Below are 25059 nucleotides of genomic sequence, written 5' to 3' on the forward strand. Positions count from 1 at the left end.
CCCAACCCTGACAACCACTCACAGCTGGCAATGGCAGACAGAGGAATGGGTCTCCTTTTCTTCAGTTTAGCCAGAGAGAAGTGAAACAAATGTCCATCACTCACTCACTCAGCACCCAGCAGGACGGCTGGCTGTTTTTGAGGACGGACAAGTAGGGAATGCGAGACAGAGAAAGAATACCATTCAGTCAGAGGCGATAGGATGATACGAGAAGTTAACAGACTTAAGAAGGTGGTGCATGAATTCAGATGAAAGATAAAATAACAAGCAAACCCAAATAATATATATATTTAATTTTGTCATTTTTCTGGAGTGAACTCACAAATCAGCTTACAATTATTCTGTACTATGTTACTGGGATACAGCTAATGATGTTAGAATGCTACTGGAGAACTTGATAGGTAGAGGACAAAATATTTTCCAAAACAATACATAATTACCGTTGACTACAATGAATTCACTTCTTCCACCTGTGAGCAGCTTCTCAGTGTTGTTTGCCAATGTATTGTGGAACAACAGCACACTTACAAATCAAGTGGATTTAGTATATAGCCATTTTTTGAGTATGCTGAATTTGATCTCTCTTTCAGTGCAAATGCATGAACATCCATATTCAAAACAAGGATTTTATTAGTTCATTATTATTATCATCTTTATAATAACAATTATTATTATTGGCACACAGCTTGACACTTAACCATGGTATCCTATGTCAAAATTTACTCATCTCTAATTTAAATTGCCCTGTCAGGACCATCAAAAACATTACTATTATTATCCTTCCTCAAGTTTTGTGTCTCAGACACACACAGGTTTTACTGTATTAGTGGGGGCTCAGCATTGACCCTGACCTGTTACCCTAAACTTACCCATCACAACTAAATGTATATATATCCCCAACACTAAAGCCAAATCTTAACCCTCAAATAGACATTTAAACTTGTGGGCTCTCAGACACAGACACACACACACACAGACACACACACACAGCACACAGACACACACACAGCACACAGACACACACACACACACACACACACACACACACACACACACACACACACACACACACACACACACACACACACACACGCTCTCGCACACTTTTGAGTCATGTCTGTCTGCCAGTGGCTGTCTGTCATTATCAGCTTTGATAATGTCTAACAGTGTCTTCAATAGAGAACCCTACCAGGATGAGTTTGTTTCCCCAGCTCTCTGCAGCTCATTGGCTGGGGCCTCTCCTTCTAATCACCTTTCATTACAGCCTTCTGATCCCCAGCTCTCCTTTGTACACCGCACTTCATCGTCTTTATTTTCCACTCTAATTGCATGTGAAAGATGCCCCCTTTGATTCTGCCTGCATGCCAAAGTGCTATCAGGGAGAGAGTGTCGAAAAGTGTCATGCGTGTCTGTCTACTTGGAGGATGAGGGAGCCGCATATTCACCTGCTGAGGACAAACCCGTTTCTCCCCAAGATATGACGCATCTATCAGCAGCTCAGAGGATATCAGCGCTGTCTGTCAACATAATAGCAAAGGGTAGGGGGTAACAGGATTGGAGAGGGGAGGGGTGAAAAGAAAAAAACATGAAGATAGGTGTTTTGAATTGCGCACTTATAGCAAAGCACTTAGTTGTGTGTGTGTTTTATTTTCAGAGCAACGGGACCATGATGCACCAGCCTTATTATGCACCAGCTTGTTTTTACCCATTCTCCTTTGATTCTTGTTTAAAATCAAAATAGAAAAAAAACATTGACTTTCTTTACGTTTTCCTTCTTTTTTCAAATGCCATTACTTGTTGCTGTTCAGTGGAGGTTGTGTACCCACCATGTTAGGCTTGTTCACTTGTCAGTGTTTAACCTTTTCAATATGATGTCTCTAAGACCTTTGGTGGCCACTGTACGGCTATAGAAAGGCTTATTGTCTGCAGGTTTTATACCCTGGTTCCTTTGCAAGAACTCGTTACATGCATGACCCCCACGAAGCAAGAAAATATCTTGCACATGAGGCACAATTAGATAATTTTGTGGTTCTCCCTTTGAAGAAGTATCGCTCTAACAAGGGTCTTATTTTGGTAACAAATTCATGGAAAGGCTCTTGAGTGGCCTGATATCTGTTCATTGTTAAGCTAGTGTTCCAGGATGGGGAGACCAGAGCAAGAGAGACACAAAGAGACCTCACTCTGACAGAATCTAATCAAGAGTTGTCCTAACATATTACAACTGACTTAAGCTCTATCTTTCCTCCCAGTTAAGTCTCACTCACTCAGAATCAAAATAACCAGGGAGACAGAGACAAGGAGAGAAAGCGAGACAGAGAGGGAAGATTAGGAGATGGTGAGGAAAAAAACCCCAAACGTCTGACTGAAATGGAAGACTACTTCCGGCTCCAATTTCGGCATATGCCAGGGCAAGCTGCAGAAAGATAAATGAGCTCTCCAGCACCAGGAGGAAACTGATTCTTTATCTGGCATGGCACTATTTACTGACATTAAAGAATGATAATATCAATCAGCAAGCTGTCAGCAACCCAAGTGGGCTGTGAGGAGAACAAAGGTGCCACTGTTTCTCTTTTGATACATTTACAAGGAGATGTTGATGTACCTGCCATTCAAGTGCAAATAATGTCATCACCACACACCCGGATCAGGGCCTGCTGCTCCACCTTAGTGATGAGTAAAGTTGCCCAGGGCCCTTTCCCAAAGCTAACGTTCATGGATAGGAAAAATAAACCTGACGGGTTAATGAGCTAGCAATCAACAGAACAAGAAGAGCAGCAGAGCACCAACATGTCTGCACTCCTCGACTCCCTGTGAAATATAGCTGTGGGTAACAGATTTTTTTTCTATCTTTAGTGGTGATGAGCAGGAGAAAACACATGGCAACAGCATCAGGGAAGCGTCTGTGTAATTACTTTTGGCCATCTTTCAAACCTTTCTCTCTCAGGAGAGAGATGTGTGACAACATATGACAAGAAAGCCAACAGGCTTTCCATACAGAATAATGGAATCCATCATCACTGAGGCAGACACACCTGTCTGGCTTTGAGAACAATGCCACACTGCCTATTTATTAGGTGCCAGAAAAGTTTATGTTTGTTCGGTGACAGTGACAGCAACTTGATCCTTTTCATTTTTGGAAGGGGGATCTCAAGCTTTGGGAAAAGGAGGGAGGAGGGGAAAGTCTGACTCACATATTTTCTTCTCTCGGTGGTGCACAGTGAGTTCTCTTTCTTCCTGATAGCTGTCTGCTAAGGAGTCAGAAGACAAATAACAAAGACTGTCATTCTCCAGGAGGCTTTCACTAATTCCCCCCCCCCACCACCACCACAGAAAAGATACGTATTATATCCTTTTGACACTTCAAGTCCAGCGCCATCTCAATCTTCCAAGATATGGAATTGCGTAGCAAAGCAGGGAATGATTTAATTATTCATGCTAGTTTGATATCTGTATCCAGCATGAACATAACTGATTAATAATAAGAGCACAGATTTCATGACTGGCAGCCTCTGCCAGAACCATTTCATACAAAATTAGAAAGCTCTGTCAATGAAATGTTGAGGTAACTCTACATTTTTTTCAAAAATTGAATTCTGCTACAAAATGATGCCTGCAGTTTTCCTCACCTCCAAATCTAATCCAACAAATAATCACCTGATTAAACAAGTGTATATGTTCACAGATGCAAACATCTGATGGTTGTTTTGAGTTTGTGCATATTGAAGACATAATTTGACATTTTCATCAGGAAATGTTTAGACAATGAGTAGAGATTAGTTTAAATATTAACATTTTAAAAAGGACAATGGTGATGACTTTTCACCAACTTTAATTCAAAGTGTCAAAAGACACTTTTAAGATCAAGAAAACTGGATTGAACAGTACAGTGAGCTGTTGGTCTATGGCTGCTCAGTGGGCTATCACTTCAGTCTGACTGTCGGCCAGCCATGTTGACGGAACAGCGCTGGCTGTCATCTTAACAGTTAATAATTAGGCTTCCTCCTGCCACAAAACAGAGTGCCACAGTGACAAAAGCCAATGGCAACCAAGGTGGCGGCTTGGCTGCCACATTATAAATAGTCTGACCGGATGATTAATGAGAGGGGCCACCGAGCTAAAGCAGCAATCTCACACACAGACAAAGGCTGCCTGCACAGCTGCCTGCACACAAAAAAAATTAAACAAAACACAACAAGACAAGCCCTGTCCCCGGATAGAAACAAGAATTGAGGCAGAGTGGCAGGGAAAGTGGAAACATGCCAAGTAAATAAATTATTGAATTTCGACCGACAGCTTATGAAGACTTTATTTAACCTCTAAGCGCTTTTGGGGGGGATCCTCATTAACATTTTGACACACTCAGTTGAATGGCGAGGTCACGCAGGTTCCAAATGCAGAGGAGGTTCAGGAGAGACGGGAAATTCTGTCAACACGAGAGGGAGCCTTAGATAATTCAATAATTTGAGAAACTGGAATTTGCGCCTGTATTTGCCAAGCCAAAATCTAATTTGTTTAGAAGAGATATTTAGTTACAAAATAAAGGCTGGCTGAGGAAAGTTTCGATGGCATCACAGAGGCTTCTCTACACAGTCCACAGATCCACATAGAGAGGGGCTGTGTTTTCTGCAACATCCTATAAAAGCCCAAACAGTGCACACATATATAAATTTTTGGTGAAATCATACACTGTTCAGAATAAATGCATGTTATATAATAGTAAAAGTTTAGTGTCGTTTGCCTAATGCATATTCAAATGGCTGATAATGTCACTTCCCACAGGGTAAAACCATCTGTTTAAATCATTAAATTTTGTCTGCTTATTTCCGTTGTGCATTTCAGGAAATGTAGAGTTTTGACAGTGAGTCATATTTTCCTCACCGTTTCCATCACCTACCTTTATGACACTCCACAGTAATGTGGGCTGAGCACTTCTACTGTTAATGTCACCCTTTACCATTTTCAAATTATACTCAAAGCAGACATGTCAAACCAATCAAAGGATGACAGCGAATGGCTAACAACAGTGACAGTAGTGACAAATATCTGTTTTTCTCTTGAGGGACAGTTCCACAAACAAACATGGATGCTCTATTCTGCTACCGGTCAACAATTATCTTGAATATTTGGATGTACGGTAGCTCCAAGCAGGTTTTTCCATTTGATGGGCCTTATTCTTCCCCTCCACTTTGCTGTGCTCAGCTGGCAGGGCTCTCAGTCGTCACAACATCTCCTTTTAATGCCCCTGACAGGGGGTTATTTGCTCCCATATATGTTTTCTCTCCAATTACACCATGGCAGGCTGGAGGCTGCCAAGCCACGCTGCTGAGATGCTGATGGTCACCTCTTTGACTAGTCCTTCCTGCCTCCTGCACTATATTTTTCATCTTTTTAGATTCTATTAGAGAGGAGGACTCTCTCATTTGTCTGTCCTTGGTCCAAAGTGTTGTTTAACACCTGACAAGCATCAGCACCACAATGCCAACTACTATTTGGCGAGAAAGGTAATATTGGACATCTCAATTTTTCCTTCAAGCTGTATATCTGGTAAGAATACGGTATGAACATTTTAAAATAACAGTATAGAAATATTCTAAAGAAAAATATTCAGTGTATTCAGTGTGTGTGTAATATTGAAAAAGGTATTTCGTGAACACATAAATGTCCACACATACAAAGCAGCTGCAGCAGCGTGAGCAGTCATGGGGATTTGAATTACCACACACACTTTCTTAATTATCTCAAAACTTGAATATTTAATGCAAGGCACAATGTTAATCTCCACCAAAACACATTAATTAGAATAATTTGCTTGATTCTTTGTGGCTGTTTACAGCAATCAGGCTGATCAAAGACCAAGTAAAATGATACCAAGGGACTGATATCTCAAATATACAAGATGCAAACCCTCTGAATCAATAGAGCAAAACAGACAGCATTTGTGAGTATAGCTTTAAGCTAAGTGGGATGCCAAATGCAAAAGCTGCCATTGATACCACAATGAAAAATGCATGATTTCAGAGAGAGCACTCTTTTATCTACCAGGCAAGATCAATAGTGGGATGGGGTTATGGAATCAAAGTTGTTTTGCTGGTGCAGTAGTTAACTGACACTCTTAAAAACATCTGAACACAATTTGAGAGAACAAAGCGTGTTAAAAGACAATGGGGGGAGAGTGAGGTGAAGTTCTGTGGGTTGATAAACTTTCTTTTCACATTCAGGAAGGCAATATCAAACACTGAGTGTACAGGGCAACAGAAGTCAGATTCATTTACCACTGACAAGCTCTAAGCAGGATCAGTGATGCCTTTCTTTGTTTCTGGGCCTAAACAACAATCAAATAAAAATCACAATAGTTACAACAACAATTTCTAAATCAGCAAGACGCCGCATTTGTTTTATCTTCTGAAACACTGACCCTCTAATCATCCATCTCATCATCCACACAGTTACAGACTATATTAGCACTGACAAAGAAATGCTTCACAATCCGATATAACACAATGATTTCAAGTCCTTGCTTGTGCCCTAATTACGGTATATATGGATTTTTTAAAGAATATAAAGCACAAATGGATTCTCAGTATATTACTTCCAAATAAGTCTTGCTTGTACTCTACTAAAATAAATCCTCCGGCCCACCCTCACACAACATCTGAACATTGATTTCAACATGATGCTGACAGTGCTAATTATTCTGTAACTCAAGCCTTGCCACTGTCCTGACCTCCGCCCTGTGAGTGGCCAGAGGAAGAGCCAGCAGCTTTCAGCAGAGGCTTGGGCCTGTCTGGCCCGAGAATGTGACAGGAGATAGACAGAGAAGAGAAAGGTGGAGAGAGAGAGACAGAGAGAGAGGAAAAAGAAACTGTTACAGAAGAGAAATAGAAACACAAAAGAGTGAGACGGAGGAGAGAAAAGGAGACACAAAGAGAGAGGGAAACATGAGAGAAAGAGAGGCAATGAAAGTGAGTGAGAATGAATGACAGACAGAGGATTCGTCACAGGCAAAGAGTGAAGGCTCTGGCCACAGAGGGACCTGGTGAGAAAGCTAACAGATAGCAATCTGAGTATTCACTCTGCGCCACAGCTAACAGCTAGCAGCTACCCTGTCACCGCTGCCTAAACAAGCCCAGTGTTTTCATCTCCATATACACAACGCGGCACTCTGTCTTTTCTTCTGATGGAGATAAGATGTATAAATTATGAGCAGCTGACAAAGTCTACTCCAGCGCCCCCGGCGTCTCATCAATCACTAGCCTGTGTGTCAGCAGGTAACTGACGTGGCCCCCGGAGGCACAGCCCCCTCTTTAGGTGTGTGAGTGTTTTTTGTGTGCAAAAAATGTGTGTTTGCTACAGTGCAATTGGGCTTTTGTACAAGTCTGAGTTATGCATCTGTTTGTGTGTGTGTGTGCATGTGTGTAATATGCTACGGAAGAAGGTCGTGTGAACAGCTGATTCAGTCTTAACTCCATGTCGTAGAAGACAAAAAAGAGAAAGAAATACATGCAACTTGCATGCACACACACACACACACACACACACACACACACACGAAAAACACTTGAGTATGTGTGTGTGTGTGAACTCAAAGTTTTACTGTTATACCTTGGGCTTATCTGATGTGTTGACATATTAAAGAGACACCTAAATGCTAGAAAGAAGGAAATGTGTAAGGTACTGAAATAGGCTACAAAAAAACACTCAAACCAGGAGTCAAATTGCTGGGTGGAGTCCTGGATGCCTTAGAAGGCCAGTGGTAGACCACCCAGTGTGATTATTGGTATTAACTATTTTCCATGAACCTCGGTTTCCCCTGTCTACAAACAAACACGGTCTGGGCCGTTGGTTGTGAGTTTAGCAACGGCAGATATAAATGCAAGACTCACACTGCATTTTCAGGGCACTGAATTCCTATTTAATTCACAGATATTATAAATGGGAACACTTGAGTGTTTAACACATCATTGCTAAAGTAAGCAATGTAATTACACTGTGTGTCAGCAAAACAGCATAATTACATGCTACAAGTTGTCAGTGTCTGATTTCACATCGTTCCCAGTTACAGGCCAGCTGAGTCTTTTCACCACTCATGTTTACCAGAATTAAGGTCTAATTTCATTGCAATAATTACAATCTGTTGTGTCCAAATAGAGCAGATTATATCAGTATTACACAGTGTTAATGAAAATGATAGCAAATAAAATAGACAAGTATTTGATGACTTTGGATTTTGTACCACAATTTGCTTTTACTGTGGTTCGTAAATTTTTTGGTTAATACTGAATTTCCGCTCAAGGACAGTTTATGTGTGGAAAAAAAACTTCGAAATAACTGCATTCAATGAAACATTCATTCCTCTTGGAATGAACGGGTATATAACCTCAAACCACATCATTTTTACACAAACACAAAATTACACAATGTTTGTGTACACGGCCCAAAGCAGGTAGCGTTTGCTTGCGCACACTGTTATCGATCCGCTGTCTTGAAGTGAAGTTCAAGAAGGAGAGAGCGAAGCAGAAAATTTTGACTCCCCGTGGGGACAGGAGAAACAGCTCATCTCAGCACCAAAGAGAAGGAGGGCTGTCATGTTCTGTGTGATGAGCTGAAAGACTAGAGACGGCCTGGAGCAGCGGGGTATTTCTTCCCCCCATAAACAAACCTCCAAAAACAAACAGTTCCACCCCACAGAGAAGGAGATGGGACAGTCAGACAAGAGGGAAGGGCAGACAGGTGTCAGGAAAGAATGACATATGTGACAGAGGGCACTGAGAGAGGAGCTGGAGGAGATGAGAGGAGGAGCTGAAGACAAGGGTGTTTTCATGAAAGGAGCATCAGACTTCCTGTCTCCCTCTTTCTGGCCTGCTGGTTTGGTTTGGAGTTTAGGCTACGACTTCATATTTTGATTACCCTGATATCTCATGAATTATGTACCATACACCATTAGCATTAGTTAGAGCCATCACAGTATCAATGATACTATTGTTCCGAGGGGGGTCAAGTCCTGAGACACATTATCTTTGAAAATCCTTCTGGAGCGAAAGAAAGAAGATGTCTGGAATTCAGCTGACAAAAGCACTCAGTCGTCCTGAAATCTGATGAGTCTGACAGGATGTGAGCCCATCTGATCCACTGCTGTCTCAATATTCCCTTACAGTGGGCGGGGGGGGGTAGGTACGACGGAGAGGCTGCTCCTCACCACGCTTTTAGCACAGGTGTGATGAAAGTCGGAGCCGCCGCAGCTCGGCCCACCTCTCGGATTACCCCGAACACGTCTGGTGACGGACGTTGCCAGTTGGCAGGTAAAACGCTGGGAAGTGATGCCCGTTGTGCCCTATCCATCTGCCTGCTGCATGGAAACAGCATATCAGGTGATCCCGGGGGATACCTATTATCATATCATATTAAATGTCTGGGTTATGGGTTACAGTTATACGTCTTAACAAGATAAAAGATAGATCTTACAGAGTGGGACAAAATGGGTTGGTGCTACAAGGTCAATGCTGTCAGTTTGACTGTGGACGTCTCTAGCACCTCTGGGAGCGTTTTTTTCTCCGTGAGGTAAAAGAGAAAAAGGCAGAAATAATAAAGAGAAACACAGATCCATTGTCTGTCAGAGTAGCTTTGTTTGCCACCCACCACCACAGTACAGTACTTCCTGTATTCACTTAATCAGACTTGATGAAATGACAAAGCTTTGCTCCACACTGCCTGCAGAAGTTATCCTTGAAATAAAATATGTGTTACTAATCATGACTTACAGTACATCTCACAGGATATCTTATTACAGACCTTTACAGCTCACTGGCTCTGATTCAATTTCTTAAGTATGGTACAGTGCATAGAAGTCAGACCTATTCTGGGAAGAGACATTATGAATCTGTCAGCTTGCAGCTGAACGGCAACTGCAAATAGAAACCGAATGAAACCCTCAGAGGTTATGACGCCTTTGATAACCATTGAAGGACACAAATAATTTGACACTGAAAATTCTAAAAAAAAAAAATGTCAGGTTGATAATAAAAAAAAAATTGATCTTAATAGTCTTTGTTTTAGCATGTAAAGGATTCAGATATTGTACTTTAATCACATTTTTCAGAGGATGAAAGCTCGCACCTTGACTAAGTTGTCATCAAAACAAAACCCAGTGAAGATGATAAATTCTTTGGTGCCACTGAAACATTCTGGCATTAAGGATCTAAGGATCACTTCACTGCCCATTTGCACCATGCATCCCAATGCCAATTCTTCACAGCCCTCTCCAACATGAATGTCACAAGAATGCCGTCTGAGTGTCACTTGACCCCTCTGCCCCTGCAATGACCTCATGCACCCTGGGCAGCGTTCACTCTCTCACATATTCCCACTGCTAAACAACAATGTCTCCCTCTCCTCCTCTGTCTCAACTTATTTCCCTCTTTAGCGCTGTCCAAATCTCCCATCGCTCTGTTCATCAGCCTGCTTCTCTCATCCTTTTTTTCCTCCTTCTATTCAAAACTTGAGGAGGAAAAAAGAAAAAAGAGAGAGAAAACCGCCTCTCCAGAAAGAAAGTAGAAAACACACAAGGATGAGTAGCTATTCAGAGTGCAATTGTTGGGAAAAGGGAGCTGCTGTGTTTCTGAAATGCAGAGGGGGAGAGACTGTGGATTTTGGAAAGATGCATGGTGTAAGTATAAGGGGGCACTTCAAACTTATATAAGAACACAACAGCTAAGCATTCTCTAAAACCTTTCAAAAAGCAAAGTGAGAGGCAGCACACCACAAAGAGTGAGACTGAATTCACATGATTGACACTGTTATGCAAACATTTGACCAACTTCACATCCCGGTCTAGATGCAAGAAAGCCTTTCACAAGCTCAGTGCTCTGTAAAACAAATACCCAGTCACTATCAAACATCCCGGAACGATTCATAACATTAAGTGCCTTCCTTAGGCTAAATGTGTGTGGTGCTGACATTATTGAAACTGTATGTTCCCTCTCTGTCACTCAGATGTGAGGCTCCTGACAAGCTAAGCCCTTAATGCACCAGATTTGACTGGTTAATCCGGTGGAAAACCATCTTTTTTGTCTCTCAGGTGGAAAGGTCACACAGCGAGGCCTGGCTCCCTTCAACCTGCAGTATTCTTCCCGTCTTAGCCTCCAACCTAAACATACTCGAGCCCCCATCATTGGCCTCTCTCACCCCTCCTCAGCCGTCTACCCAGCCACATGCATAAGCTACAAAGCTGGAGGTGTCAAGACTACCTGTCTCAACGGCACCCCCCTTGCCTGACCTGCGGATAGCCCTCAGGGACATTAATTATAGAGTAGTCTGACTTGTTGAGAGGAAAGAGAGACAGACAGATAGACACAGAGAGAGAGAGAGAGAGAGCGAGCGAGAGACAGAGAGAGAGCAGAAAAAGATAAATGCAGAGATGTTGTTACAGAAGCTGTCACCTCCTAATCATGTCATCCTGCTGTACAGAGGTGATGCTGAGGCTTTACTCGATCAGGTTTCCCATTCATCACCAGAGCTGGTTGGTGGTGGAGGTGTTGGAGGATGAGGGTGGGGGGCGGGGGGTAGTGTAGAATGGTAACTATCAGTTTCCCACAGAGTTCAAATTTTAAACTTGTTATATCCACACCTGACTGTCTCTCTTGCTAAACTAGCATACAAGACATTGTTACATTTTTACAGAAAAGATTACAACACTTCTGCATAAGTGTCTGTTCTGTCCTAATTGTCAAGCTCAGACTTTCTCTGCCATTAAAAATGTTTAAATGTCCTTCAGCTATTCCTCTTAGATGCCAGTATTAAATCATGACGTGTACATGCAATTGATCCGTCTGTTTACATGACACAAAGATAAAATACTGCATTGCCAGTCTTTCTGTTCAAGAACCACTTAAAAAGGAACATGCAACATAAAACCGCTGCATCCCTTTCTGAACGTTCAATACTGTGCTGGCACGTAAAAACATGGATCTATGATAATATGACATTTCTGTATGTGTTTTAAAGATATTGTGTGGACAGCGATGTCTACTCCGCAAGCATGGATAGACACCGAACTGCCACCATGTGATCAGAGCAATCTGTCCAAACAAATGGAAGCCTCTCTCGCGCATTACAGTGTTAGATTAGACGACTCTCGGTCATTTGATTCCCTACTGTCTCGACAGCTCCTGTTTCTAATGGACCGAGTGGGATTTCACAAAACGCAAAATAGGGAGAGGTCAACGTGTTTGAAGGTTACCCCTGTCGGGGAATCAAAATAAATAACATTCAGGTGCGCTATTCTCTGTCAGGCGAGTGTCTTAATGATGCCAAGTTAACACATACTAAATAACAGTGTCTCCCTACGCAGTGACAGCCTCAGAAATAATTGACCAGCGTGCTCCAAACTGAGACGCAGTAGGCAGAGAATTCAATCCTGCAGCTGACAGAACCCATTGAGCATGTCACTAGATTTTGCATTATACACAAAGCAATGTCAGGTCAGGGATGCGGCCTCCTGCTAGTTATTTGCGATTGCATCTCTGAGGGTAAATTACCTGGCTCTCCATAATATGGTCTAGTTAACTAATTTCTTGACAGCACACTGTCTCATAAGAAAACTCACAGATTTACTGCCTGTCAAAAACATGATGGACTGCCCCCCCTTCTTTTCTTTTCTCCAAATGCTTGGCAGCCTCTCAACTAAGAGCTCATATTCAATATCCTCTCTCGGTGTGCTGAGGACATCTCTAATTCCAGACAAAGACGTACTGCTGAAAATGAACAAAAAAGAAACATAACCTTATTATGTTTGAAGGCTACCAGCAGTGTGTCATTTCATCCACAAGTTCCCATGCAAAAAAAAAGACTGCTAGGGGCGTTGTAAAGCGATGTAACATAGTTCTAAAGCTCTTAGTGAGGAAACAGTGAAATCCATTATCCTACAGACCTCTGCACATTGACACACACACACACACAAGTACAGTATATGGTATCCTGTCATTTTGTTGTTATACACGTGTAAATCATTCACTTTCTGTCAGAAAAGAGGCTTTGACAACAAAACCTCACCTTAAAAACGGGGTCACGGAGAAACTGAATCCCACCGCAGACAAAGCATAGTTTTACCTGTGAGAGCACGGCCTGCCACTGATAGCAACAAAGATGACAATAGCTCAGTGATGGTGTGAAGACTGCCTTTAAGCTATACCGCGCAGGGGGAACAATACAGACTCATAGAATACTCCCCCCACACACCACATTGGAGCTCAACAGTGTCTGTTTTAAAGTTCACAAAGCAGCGCCAAGGTCTGCCTACCCTTTCTTTTCTCTCTGTCTCTTTTTGTGCGTGTTCCCATTCAGCTGGACGGTGTGGCCTATCATCGTCTCCACAATGACAGTAGGTGGAAACGCTAGCTTTCATTACACAAAGTATAAATAGTGTAATCTATCAGCCCTGCCAATCAGGATGATTGATTATGGGCTGTCAGGGGGGGAGAGTGACACATTAGAAAAGTTTGGTTAACAATGCCTGTAGCTGGTGCGGGGCTGCTGCCACCCAGCCCAGTGATTAATGTGTTGTCAGCCTGTAATCCCACACCCACGCTTAATGAGGCAAGAATTTATCATCTCGGCAGAGTGGCAGATGTCAGGGAGAAAGGAATCCAAGTGGCTGGAAACAATATACTTTTTCTAGCCTGCGCTTGACATGTCTGACAAGCTCTAAAAACCACAAATAAGGCGTGTGTAAGCACAAACTTCAGTGGAGGGACTTTCAGTTCTGGCTCTGTCCTCTGTTGCATGCTCTGAAAGTCGCTGGTGCTGAAAGAAGACTCCATCTCCAGTAACACTGTACTGAAGAACAGACACAACTGGTATAATGGATTAAAGCTCAAATGATCCAGCACACCGTGGGAGGGAAAAGAAGTCCAATGCCACCATGTTTGTGCATATTTAAGGAGAAAAACATTTGCGCTTTCACACAAATCAACTAAAACTTTCCATTTGGTCCCTATGATAAATCATAAACAAATGTCACACTTTTGTATAGACTGTCTCCACCTCATCTGCCACAGATTTGAAGTTCTAACACTCATTAACTTTTTCTTTTTTAAATAGCATCAACATCTGCATGTCATAAACAACAACAACTTTACTTGAATTATCTGATAAACATCTGAATGTGAATTAAAGCAAAGCTGCTGAGAGTGGGTGCACATGACAGTCAACTTCAAAGTAAACTATAAATGCGAGTGCTGAAATGGTGATTAATGTGTACTGTCAACATCAACTAAAAGAGACAGGCCAAGCAATAACTGATCTCTTTGAGAGATTTAAAGTTTGGCACCGTTCTGTGGAAACACCCAGTGGGGTAGGAGGTAGAAGAAAAGAGAGATGGATTCTTTTTTTTTTCTTTTTTTTTTTTCAGAGCACAGAAAACACTAAGCCAGCTGTCTCTCATTAGGATAGCAGCATCTTCCTGTCACCAAAGAGACCAACAGGGAGGATTAGCTCTGATTGGACTGATAGACCAACGCACTGGGACGCTGCTCTATGTAACAGCTAAAAGCATCATTTGATAAGAAGTGTAATTGAAGGGATGCCTTAGTGGCTATAATATTGTTCCTACAGTACACGCAGAGGGATTGTGGAGTTTTGCAACCCCTTAGCATGCAATGAAAGAAGGCTCAGTTTCATAGAGGAACATAATGACTATGAGATACAGGGCTGTGTGTGCAGAATTTACTTTACATATGTCTAAAAAAATGATAAGTGTTCAGTGATACTGGAAGGAGGAAGCGTGTTATTTCCCTGTAGTTTTCTGTGTTTAAATGGAACAGAGCAGCAAAATTACTATAAAAACGTGGTCCTTCCCTAAGGCATATAAAAGATCTATTTGGAACAGTATATGTAAAAAGCAAAGGCTTTGTAGCTTGCCAATCCCAGTATTATTACACTAATAAAAACTTAACAAAGACTTATATTTTAAAGATGAAAAAAAGTGAAAAGTTACGTGAATGATCGCATGATTTGTCAAACTTTATGAAAACTTTATATCAAAATGGGACAGGGAGACATCTCATTATTGCTGGCCAGCCTTGGCCTGTTTTCTGACAGGCCTCAAACTCCACCGCTAAACACAAGAGACGTCGAGACAACAAATGCTTCACCACAGAGGCACTCCTTCTCTGTACTGGATGCCAGCAGAAGGAGAGGAAAATCAGTTAATGCAGCACGGCCACTTCAGCGTCTCATAAAAGCCCTTACAAAAACACATGTTTGTTTTTTATGCTCTGCGTTTGGCCAAAAATGAATAATACATCTATCATTTTCGCTTGCGAGAGTGACGTGACACTGAGGTCACGCACCCCATGTCTCCAGGCTTTGAAAGAGGCAATAAATCAATCTTGGCACTATTACTTACAATTAATTGTGCTTTAAAGTTTTACAGTGTGTTTATGATATGCAGGGCCTGGATGATTTATGTGGACAGTGTGAGTCATTCCCTCTAATTGGTGTTGTTTTCCCGGCTTATAACCCCTGTGTGACCTCTTAGTTTAAGCTGCCAGAGCGTGCTGAACTGGGCCTGTCGCACTGGTCCAAACACTGGACAGGCTCATACTTCAGCAGTCATTTACAGAGACATACACACGTGGAGGCGTACACCACTCACAGATACTGACACACAAATACACATACCTGAGAGAAGGAACATGTGGCTCCCTGGAAATATCTGTGTATTTCGTCTATCACACAAACTAAACACGTCCGAACAATTATAAACAGCTGTTTTAACATTTAGGATATGTTGTCATTTAAAGACAGAGAACAGCAGTGTCTCAAGTGATGCAATTAACAGATAACAAGATGTTATGCAATACGAGGGAAAGAACATAATATGAAAGCAAGCACATCCCAATCTGTCCGTGAGTGTATCTGTCTGAACATAAAGCAGACAGGCGTTCAGTGTGGTTACATTTTGCCCACAACTCCTCCTCAATCCGCAGCGCTGTCCTTAGTCGACCTATTGTATACATATTGATTTGGGAAAGTGTCATGAAAGAGAGGTGACAAATCAGGGTTCTGTATGCATAATAGCTGGTACAAATACAGAATCTAGCAGAGACGGAAAGAGTGGTAATAAACTTGCTACCACAGCAATCTGTTGGGTTATATTTCCTTCCCCTGTTGAGAACCATATTCTTTGAGTTTTCTCTGAGGACACATTTGTTCTGTAAAATGATTCAGCTAACCCACTGAAGGCACATTCACAAAGCGCTATATTGCATGCTGTTTGTTATGTTTGAGAGCTTCGGGGAACTCATAACTCTCAAGCACAGAGATGAACGTGGCAACATACTTTACAGAGCACATTTGAGACTTGAAAAGGAAGCAAAACAACCAACCTATAGCAGAATGCCTTCTCTTTTTCCAGAGTTATATTGCAAAAAAAAAAAAAAAAAGAAAGAAAAAGCCACAATCATGCATCACATAATGCACAATCATGGGTCTAAAACCATGCAGTCTATCTTAGATTTGGACTGCTCCCTTCAGTGCAAACTTAAAATGAACCGCTGTCTGCTGCAGAGTAAAACAGGTTAGTGTCTGGGGAAGAAAAAACAGAACTGAAAAGATCCACTTGAGGACTTTCCTGGCTCTGTCACTGTCAATTCCCTTGAAGAACCGTTACCCTGTGTGCAGAGACTCATGGGACCCGGGAGTTGGCTCAAGCCACCCTGCAATGCAGTCTGCTTTACATTATACGCAGAAGGATGTGGGAAAAAAAACTTGTGTTCATGCTAGAAAATCAAGTCAAATACTTCGTTCAGGCAAAATCTAAGTGACATCCGAGGAACATTTATACCCGCTGACGTAGCTACCAAGCTGTGCTTAGTGAGGGGGACCATAGACTTACTTCATTCACTGTGAAATACTCTTAAACATGTGGCAAGGAGTAAATGTTATTCTACTAGTTAAATTTGCTACGCACTTTTTTTAGCGGTGCTCGGGATCTGAAAACAGAATGTGCTGTCACAGTGTTTTGATAGACATGGCCAGTTTAACCCAAGGGTTCGACAGCATAATATGGGCTCCGTGGCGGAGTGGAGGGAGCCGGAGGAACCAAGCCAAAACGTACCACATGTATTTTCCGAAAGCAGCCCAACACAGTCCAAATGGCTCTACGTGGTTTAACGCCATTTCATTCCATGACCTCTAAGTCCTCAAAGAGAATTATCACATTATAGCATTCCAACACGCCCAATTTCCCAAAATACAGCTCAAGGCTTTTCCACTCTGACTCTGCTTAGTGTTGTGGTTTTGGGAAAACACTTCAATCGTACCCTCTGTGTTTTTTTGTTTACTTCAGGTATTTATAAATTTATTTTTTTCTCCATCTCTCTCTTGTCTTTGTCATTTTGCCTCTGCTTCTGTCCAACTACTTGTCCTTTCCACTCAGAAATGCAATATAACAAAAACCTAAAAGAGAAAATTACAACCCCCCACCCCCCCCACCCTCCTTGAAGGAAACACCAAAACATTCAGACAAGTCAGTGACGGCTCATTGTCGCCCACTAGGGCATAAAGACAAACAGTAACAATTAAAGAGGCGACAAAACTATCCTCACTATCTGAACATGGCTATTTCATTTGAGCACAGTTCTTTCTCATTGCAGTGAATGTTGCTACAACTTTTTTGTCAATTTTGCACTCGCAGACCTCATCGCAGAGGTTTGTGTGTGTGTGTGTGTGTGTGTGTGTGTGTGTGTGTGTGTGTGTGTGTGTGTGTGTGTGTGTGTGTGTGTGTGTGTGTGTGTGTGTGTGTGTGTGTGTGTGTGTGTGTGTGTGTGTGTGTGTGTGTGTGTGTGCTTGCGCCTTTTCCTGCAAACAACCGGCCGTTGACTGTCTGGTTGTGATTTAGGGAACATGGAAAACATTGGGAATGTATGAAAAGTTATGGTGTTCAGATTGTGCTAAAGACCATAACTGCTTTATCAGAACCATGTGGCGTCGCTCAGTGCCATGCCATAATGGCATGATTGAAAAGGAGTTTAAACTGTGGTCACAATCCACTCAGATATGACTCAAGAGGGGTCTCGAAAGTTCAGCACTGTCTCTTTCATAGTGCACCCATTAACTGTTCCAATACATACATCATGCAGTGGGAATGATCTGATAGAGGGGCTTTTTCTTCAGATTTATGCTGTCATGAGTGGGCATGTATCACTGTAACCCTACTGCTGTTACTATGGTTTCAATTTATCTACTGTAAACAGTAGGAGGGAGATTTGTCATTTAAGGTCTTGGAGGAAAAAGAACCGTATGCAGAGCAAAAAAACTTTAGAGGATACACCCCAAAGTCAAATAATTTCCTAAATAAATCTTTTAAATCACGTCTGTGGTCCTGTATTCCCCCCACCCCCAATGTGCACTAATTGAGACTCAAATGGTAGCAGAAGCGACAGCGAGACAGCTAATTACCATCCTTTGTAATGAAGCAAATGGCAGACACTGTACCATGAGCCACTGTTATGAGCAACACCCTGCTGTACCAGACATAATAGCAAACACAAATATCTAATTATGCTATCATCTCTCCTTGCGTTCCTGTTCTGTCGCAGACGTTTCGCTAATTGGTGGCCCGCACTATTGGTCAGCTTACAATCACTCCGATGATGTGGACAATTAGAGCCGGGAGGTACTCATGGCTCATCAAGTCCGTGATAGTTGACACATCACGTCTCATCTAACTCAAAACAAATGTTACGGAAATGCTGCTGTGCTGTGACATCGCAGGGGCCCAGATACGAGATACGTCCGGGCAAAAAATCCCCTTCACTGTGTAGACTCACTCAAACACCGCTAATAAGGAACTGTGGATAGGACAGCACAAGTATGTTGGGGCGCACACAAAATACTGTGTGCAATGGGAGGCAGACGCGTTTTCATCAAAGCTGTAACCTTTTACTTTGCATAGGGAATAAATAATCATATACAGCAGGTTCAAAGACACAAAGACACAAAAAACACACACATCATGTCAGCTAGAATCAGTGATTATCTCTCCTTTCATCTAAGGCTGTGGCGACACAGGCAAACATTTCTTTTTCGCTGACAAGCTATGTAAATAAAATCTTATAAAGTGACTTTACCCTGCCAAAAAGCATTGTAGAGGTCCTTAGTCTCTTTTTATATAAAGTGGATGAACAGTGTTTTCATTCCACTTTTCTCCATCTACCAAACATGCCAGACTGAGGTTAAATTATTTCAATGTTTTGCTTTCTCGCTTGCCACTTGCATGAAGAATCAAGAACAAAGCATAGCATGAACTGACACTAAAAGAGTACACTATCTTAGCTGATTGTCTCAAACAATAAATATTTTGTTTTGCGTGTGCACTTTTAAACCCGACATCGACTCACATGCTTCTGATTTGTCACTGGATGCCTTCGCTCTTGCTACTCTGGATCCGTTTTTACCTCCGTGGCTCACTGTCAAAGCCCCAGAGACCTTGAAATGAAAAAGCTTAGCTAATCCAAACGGTAAATATTTCATGACCTTACAATTACATGAAATCAAACCTAGGCTAAAGCTGTTCATTTATATTGCATTATCAAAGTGGTATTAAAAAAAAAAAAAGGGGGGAAAAAAGGGTGAAGTGGGTATATCTATGAACCTTGCGAACTCTAATTAGTCTGTGTGACCCAAAACAAGAGAGGGAGAAATAAGTGCATGGGCGCAGGATAATTAAGCGATTGTGAGCGGCATGTACGTGAGCTGTCACTCCAATCGGCAGCCATGTCACACTTGGCAACACAACCACGACCGGACAGCCGCCCGTCGTCTTTGATCTGGGCTCATGCATACGGAATCAGGTCAGGCCGTGGTCACACACATTTACACACACACGCTCTCACATGCAACACACACGTACATGATAGTAAGCGATAGTAAAGAGAGACTCTTTTCAAAGGGCCACGGTAGTAGGACCTCTGTAAAGGGAGACTGACAGTCAAGCATGCACAGGAAGAAAGGCAGGATAAAGGAAAAGAATAGAAAAGGGAAGAAAGGGATGAATGTGACAAATCCACTCAAGATTTTCAGAGGGACTACAGCTTAAAACGGCACCAAAAAAAAAAAAAACAACAACAAAAAAAAGCATAACTTACAGCGTCTGACTTGGGTTTGACCACTTTCATGAATGCTCCTCTTGCCTGTGCCTCCATCACTTCTTTCTTGGTAACTTTCCTGGTGTCCAGGAACTTCAGCTGGGGCAACTTGTGCAGAACAAAGTACCTGCAAGAAAGCAACAATTCAGCTTAAACTGTACCACACTGCTGCCTTAAAAGGTCCGCTTGTAGGCCACTTTCTTGACAAAGAGACAAACAGAGAATCTAAGGAAATGTGTAAACGGTGACACACTAATCAAACTGACACCAATTCTAATATGTAAATGCACGCGTCAACAAAACTTGAAAAGAATCTGTGTTTAGAGAGATTTAATGGTGATGCAGATTTAATGGTGATATTTTCTTGTATGTAATAACTTCAAAGCTGATAAGAATAAGTACGACATATAAATAGCAAGAAAGGAGATACAACCCGTCTGCCAGAGCTGTCATTCTGGCAGCATCACAGATATCTCTCTAAGCTTTCAGACACACTCTGTCTTTCATTGGGAGGGAGAGAAATGTCACAAGATAATGGTTGGAATACATAGATGACAACAGATCCTTTCACAGGCAGGCAGGGATAGAGGAACCGGTATGTCAGGGCTGAGCTGGTAGCCAAAAAGGACATGCATGCAGCACCTAAGTGGAGGGTGAGAAAGGATGGGGGATATGGGCACAGACAAGACCTGTGCGCAAAGAGCCGTGACAAATTGATGATGGCGATGGCGATGAGGGGAGATGGCAAAGCCCGTGTCAAGTTTTCAACACCTGAGGATTATAAGGAGGGGATGCAGGGATCACGTTTAGACTGACATGGAACAGGAAATATCTCTGTGGAAAATTATGGGAGAAAAACATCTGATATAATTTGAAAAAAGCATAAAACAAGAAGAGTGTTTAACAGCAGAAAGAAAACAAATGATTAGAACACTAGATATATCAAATGGGCCTAAATGACTTGTTATAGGAACATTATTGTATGGTAAAATGACTCCTAGCCTCAAATAAGAGCTCCCTTTCCGACAAGAGCACCAGCACTCAAATACAAGAGGCACCATTCGCATCCTGCGTCTGCCTCCTTGTAAAAGGACTTTGTTCAGGGCATTTCCATGATGAAATGTGAAGATGCCCTTGGGAGACATGCAGAGAGGTTATTCTCCATAGGTAACCCACCATCACAGGGTCAGAGCAGATGACAAGGCTCTGTCAGCCAGTAGGGATATTAATGATTCAACCCAACCACAGAGGGAGGATAAGAGAGTGCAGGGGGGTAGGGGGGGTAGAGGAGATGACTGGGGAAATGAAAGACTCGTAGCCTTTTTTTTTTTCTTTTTTTTAAGCAATACTAAACATGTGTTGACATCAATATGATTTTTTTTGCCCTTGGAAGTGGTTGTTGCAGTAAAAGTAAAACTTTTATAAAAACTAGATTATCTTAATTTAAAGAAAAAAATAAATAAACAGAAAACCAGGCAAAGTTTTACTTCATGGCTCCTTTAATATCGTAAAACTTTCCCTGGAATTTTTTTTTTTTTTTTTTTTTTTTGGGAGAGTGTATGTCTAATGTCTATATAATCTAGTATTTATTACAGGGAGCGTAGAGGCAATCTACATAAGGCATACCTTATAATTTATTTGAGTTTTGCCATAACAAAGAAGGTATACAATAGCTTTACAGTTTGGTATAAAGTATACAAGAGACTGTTTATGTTCAGAGAAATTTGTATGACTGAAAAAAATGACAGAAATCAATCAAACCTATTAAATATTAATTTCTCCAAATATTTTGACTTGTCATATATGTTGCCTGTGAATTCTCAAAATTTTACATTTTTGTTCAGCTGACCTGCTTTGCACTGAGTAAAAAGAGACTACACTGATAAAAGAAGGTTACACTAATAGTTAACTGTAACTATGTGAAAGTATATCAGTTGAACATCATTTCCATTTTTGTTTTAATTAATACTAAATATAATAACATGAAATATAGTGCTATCAATCATTATACTTAGTGTAACAGCTATGGAAGACAACATAAACTTTTTAAAAAAATTATATTTATAGATATTAAGGGTAAATATTATGCAGCTCCATTTATGACATGTAGAAAAAAAAAGGTTGAGTGAACACGAAGTACAGCTGATGGATGAGGCACCTCAGGCACCAGACCTCTGATCTGCCACAAAAGGAGATCAGACAAACTGATAACTTTCCCAAAGATAAGAAGTTAAAATGTCACATGAAAATATGTTCATCTTTATACGTCACAGAGGCAGAGAGAAAGGACTGAGTTTTTTGGTGAGACAGTGTCCTATAAGCACAACGCTGCATAATCAAAACCCACTGTGAACATACAGTATAATATCAAAGCTTTAAACTATTGTTATTGTAATACCACAAATGGCCACAGAGCGTATGCATGGCCGGCTAAGAACAGGACAACATTTAACCTCCCCGCAGACTACACAATACTGTGTGAATGAATACTATGTTTCTATGTCATTGCACTAATTGGGGCACCGATGCAACGCACCAGGGTATTTCACTTAAGAGACCAAGAGCTCCCGAGGCACTGGGCTGGGTATTTATTGCCCAAGGCCAGTGCTGTCACGACCTGCATACAGCCTAACCTTGTCAGACATGAAATCTGCATCACGCTCAAATTGATGTTTTACTATGTGACACATTATGAATATTACATTACAGGACCGTAGACGTTGTCAGTCAAAACAGAACAGCTCTCCTCACCAGTAAGATAAGCATGCGACGAGAGGGAAAAGGGGGAGAAGGGAAGAAAGGGAGGGAAAGTGATGAGAGAGGGTGGGGGGGGGGGGGGGGGACAAAAAGAGAGAATAAAGATTATTCAAGAAAGGCAAGGTTGGTAAATGATTAATAGGCAACACTGAGTCAGAAACAAGCACTTAGGGCTAAAGCAGACAAAAGAGAGTATGCTTTTCGCCTTTTATCGCATTTCATGTAAAGGACCCTGACAAATGGTGGTCATATTGCATGGCTTAAGGCCTAGCTTGATGTTTAATGCATCATCTGCTCTGGTAAGGCAGGGTAGTAAACACTCATTCGTGGTGGTGACTAGTCACACATGAAATCCATTTTGCAAACCGGAGTGTAGAGGGGCCAGTTGACAAAGCTTTTAGAGTGATGTGGTTGAATCTACAGTCTGCTTGTGAAATACAGGAGTCTGGATGTTAAAAAAAAAATGGAACATCTACAAATCCATTACTTACAACAACTATCACTCTGAATAGTGGCAAAACTGTCTGACGGAAAAAGTAAACACGCCCAGAAAATTATCTATCCATCCACCCATCCAGTTCAGAGTAATATCCTTTCCTTATTTATGTGTGACATCATCACAGTTCATCTATGTAATAACTGACCTGTATCTCTGGTAGTCGTCCTCATCCTTATCCGGGCTGACCAGCTGGTTGGGGCAGGCCTCATTTCCCAGCAGGCTTAGGTACTCCAGTGACGGGGTCACATCAGCCAAGTGTTCCAACAGGGCCTCGATATCAGTCAGGTGTCAAAGGGCGGATGTCAAGGACCTAGTGCTGTTAATTACATTAGCATTTACTACCCACACAGCCCCTCCCAGGCCTGTCTGCACTAAAACACGTCACTGTCAAATTTACAGAGGTGCTCAAAGGGGCTAGTCACTGGCTTTGTGAGACTGGGCAGACAGAGGGGCAATTTAAGGTGCAGGATTTGGCATATAGCAGTGACACAATTTGGCTGCTGCTCTCTCTCTCTCTTTCTCTCGATCTCTTTCATTTCCTAGGTGGCCGGGTGCAGAACAGTGACAAAATGATGGATGCCCTGTGGTTCAAACAGTCCGTGCTTCCCAGAGCCGTGCTGTGGAAAACTTTTGCGAAACGTGGAAAAAACAAACAGCCCCTAAGCAGGCACATTCATCACTAATACATTCACTTGGAAAATTGAGCCCCAAAGTGTCAAAATACAACTGCACTAATGCAGTGCTCGAGCTTTAAAATGGCACTGTGCCACGACAGGATGTACATAATTGGCCTATTAGCATGTGCCGACCACTTCACAACCAAACTCGGCACACAGTCCCAGACGCACACTTCAAGGAGCCCCAGTTTTAATGTTGACTCTGGAAGTGTGTGTCTGTGTGTGTGTGTGTGTGTGTGTGTTTGTGTGTGTGTGTGTGTGTGTGTGCGAATGTGTGAGAGAGAGTGAGCATCGTTACCCAGTAGGATCTGCATAACCAGAGGAAAACAGGACACATTGCTAAACCTGTTCTGAAGCTTAGAGGGGAAGTTCACACATTTTTGACTGATCATAAACAGCCTCGCAATGTGCCAGTGTCTTGAATTTAGGGTGGCTGCGCAGAGCTCTGGTTTCAACATGTTTACGCTGGGTGGCAAGCAGAATTCACCAGGCCATTATAACCAATGTGCCACAATGTGTGCATATTCTAGTTTGTTCAGTGACAAATTAAATAACCAGTTCAATTTATTTCAGCGATGTAAAGAAGTAGCATCTGATACAAATGTGAAAAATCTTAAATCTATAATTCCTATAATTTAAAATAACTGATATTACCAAAGAGCACATACATCTAATTATATATTTTTTTTTATTCTAGGGATGCAATTTTAATCCAATACAATCTATCCTCTTTGAAAATAAAAACACATCTGTTGTGTTGACTCTAAAATCTGAATCCACTAGAGGTCCCTGTGGTTCAAAAACTAGTCCTGTGTTGAGCTCTGTGACAGCCAAGTTTCTTCTGCACTCTGTTGCAACACACAATGCTCCCTCCAAAGCCATGACATTGAAAACTGGTTGTTTGAGACAAAAGCAGGTTGTATTAACATCGCAATGTAAGCAAAATAAACTTGATTCTGAGACTGATGCCTGTAATCTATAT

General features: G+C 41.8%; 1 protein-coding gene across 1 annotated transcript in view; it reads right to left on the minus strand.

Moving 5' to 3' along the window:
• Positions 1 to 25059, minus strand: part of lrmda (leucine rich melanocyte differentiation associated) — a 200796-nt gene that overhangs the window by 40670 nt on the left and 135067 nt on the right. Inside the window, exons 4-5 of the mRNA XM_022763708.1 lie at positions 23546 to 23685; positions 20145 to 20271 (exon numbers count right to left, since the gene is read on the minus strand). Coding sequence (XP_022619429.1) covers positions 20145 to 20271; positions 23546 to 23685 — 267 coding nt within the window. The remainder of the gene's footprint in view (positions 1 to 20144; positions 20272 to 23545; positions 23686 to 25059) is intronic.

This window comes from Seriola dumerili, unplaced genomic scaffold (genome assembly GCF_002260705.1).
Source record: "Seriola dumerili isolate Sdu_G_001 unplaced genomic scaffold, Sdu_1.0 BDQW01000478.1, whole genome shotgun sequence".
NCBI classification, from domain to species: Eukaryota; Metazoa; Chordata; class Actinopteri; order Carangiformes; family Carangidae; genus Seriola; species Seriola dumerili.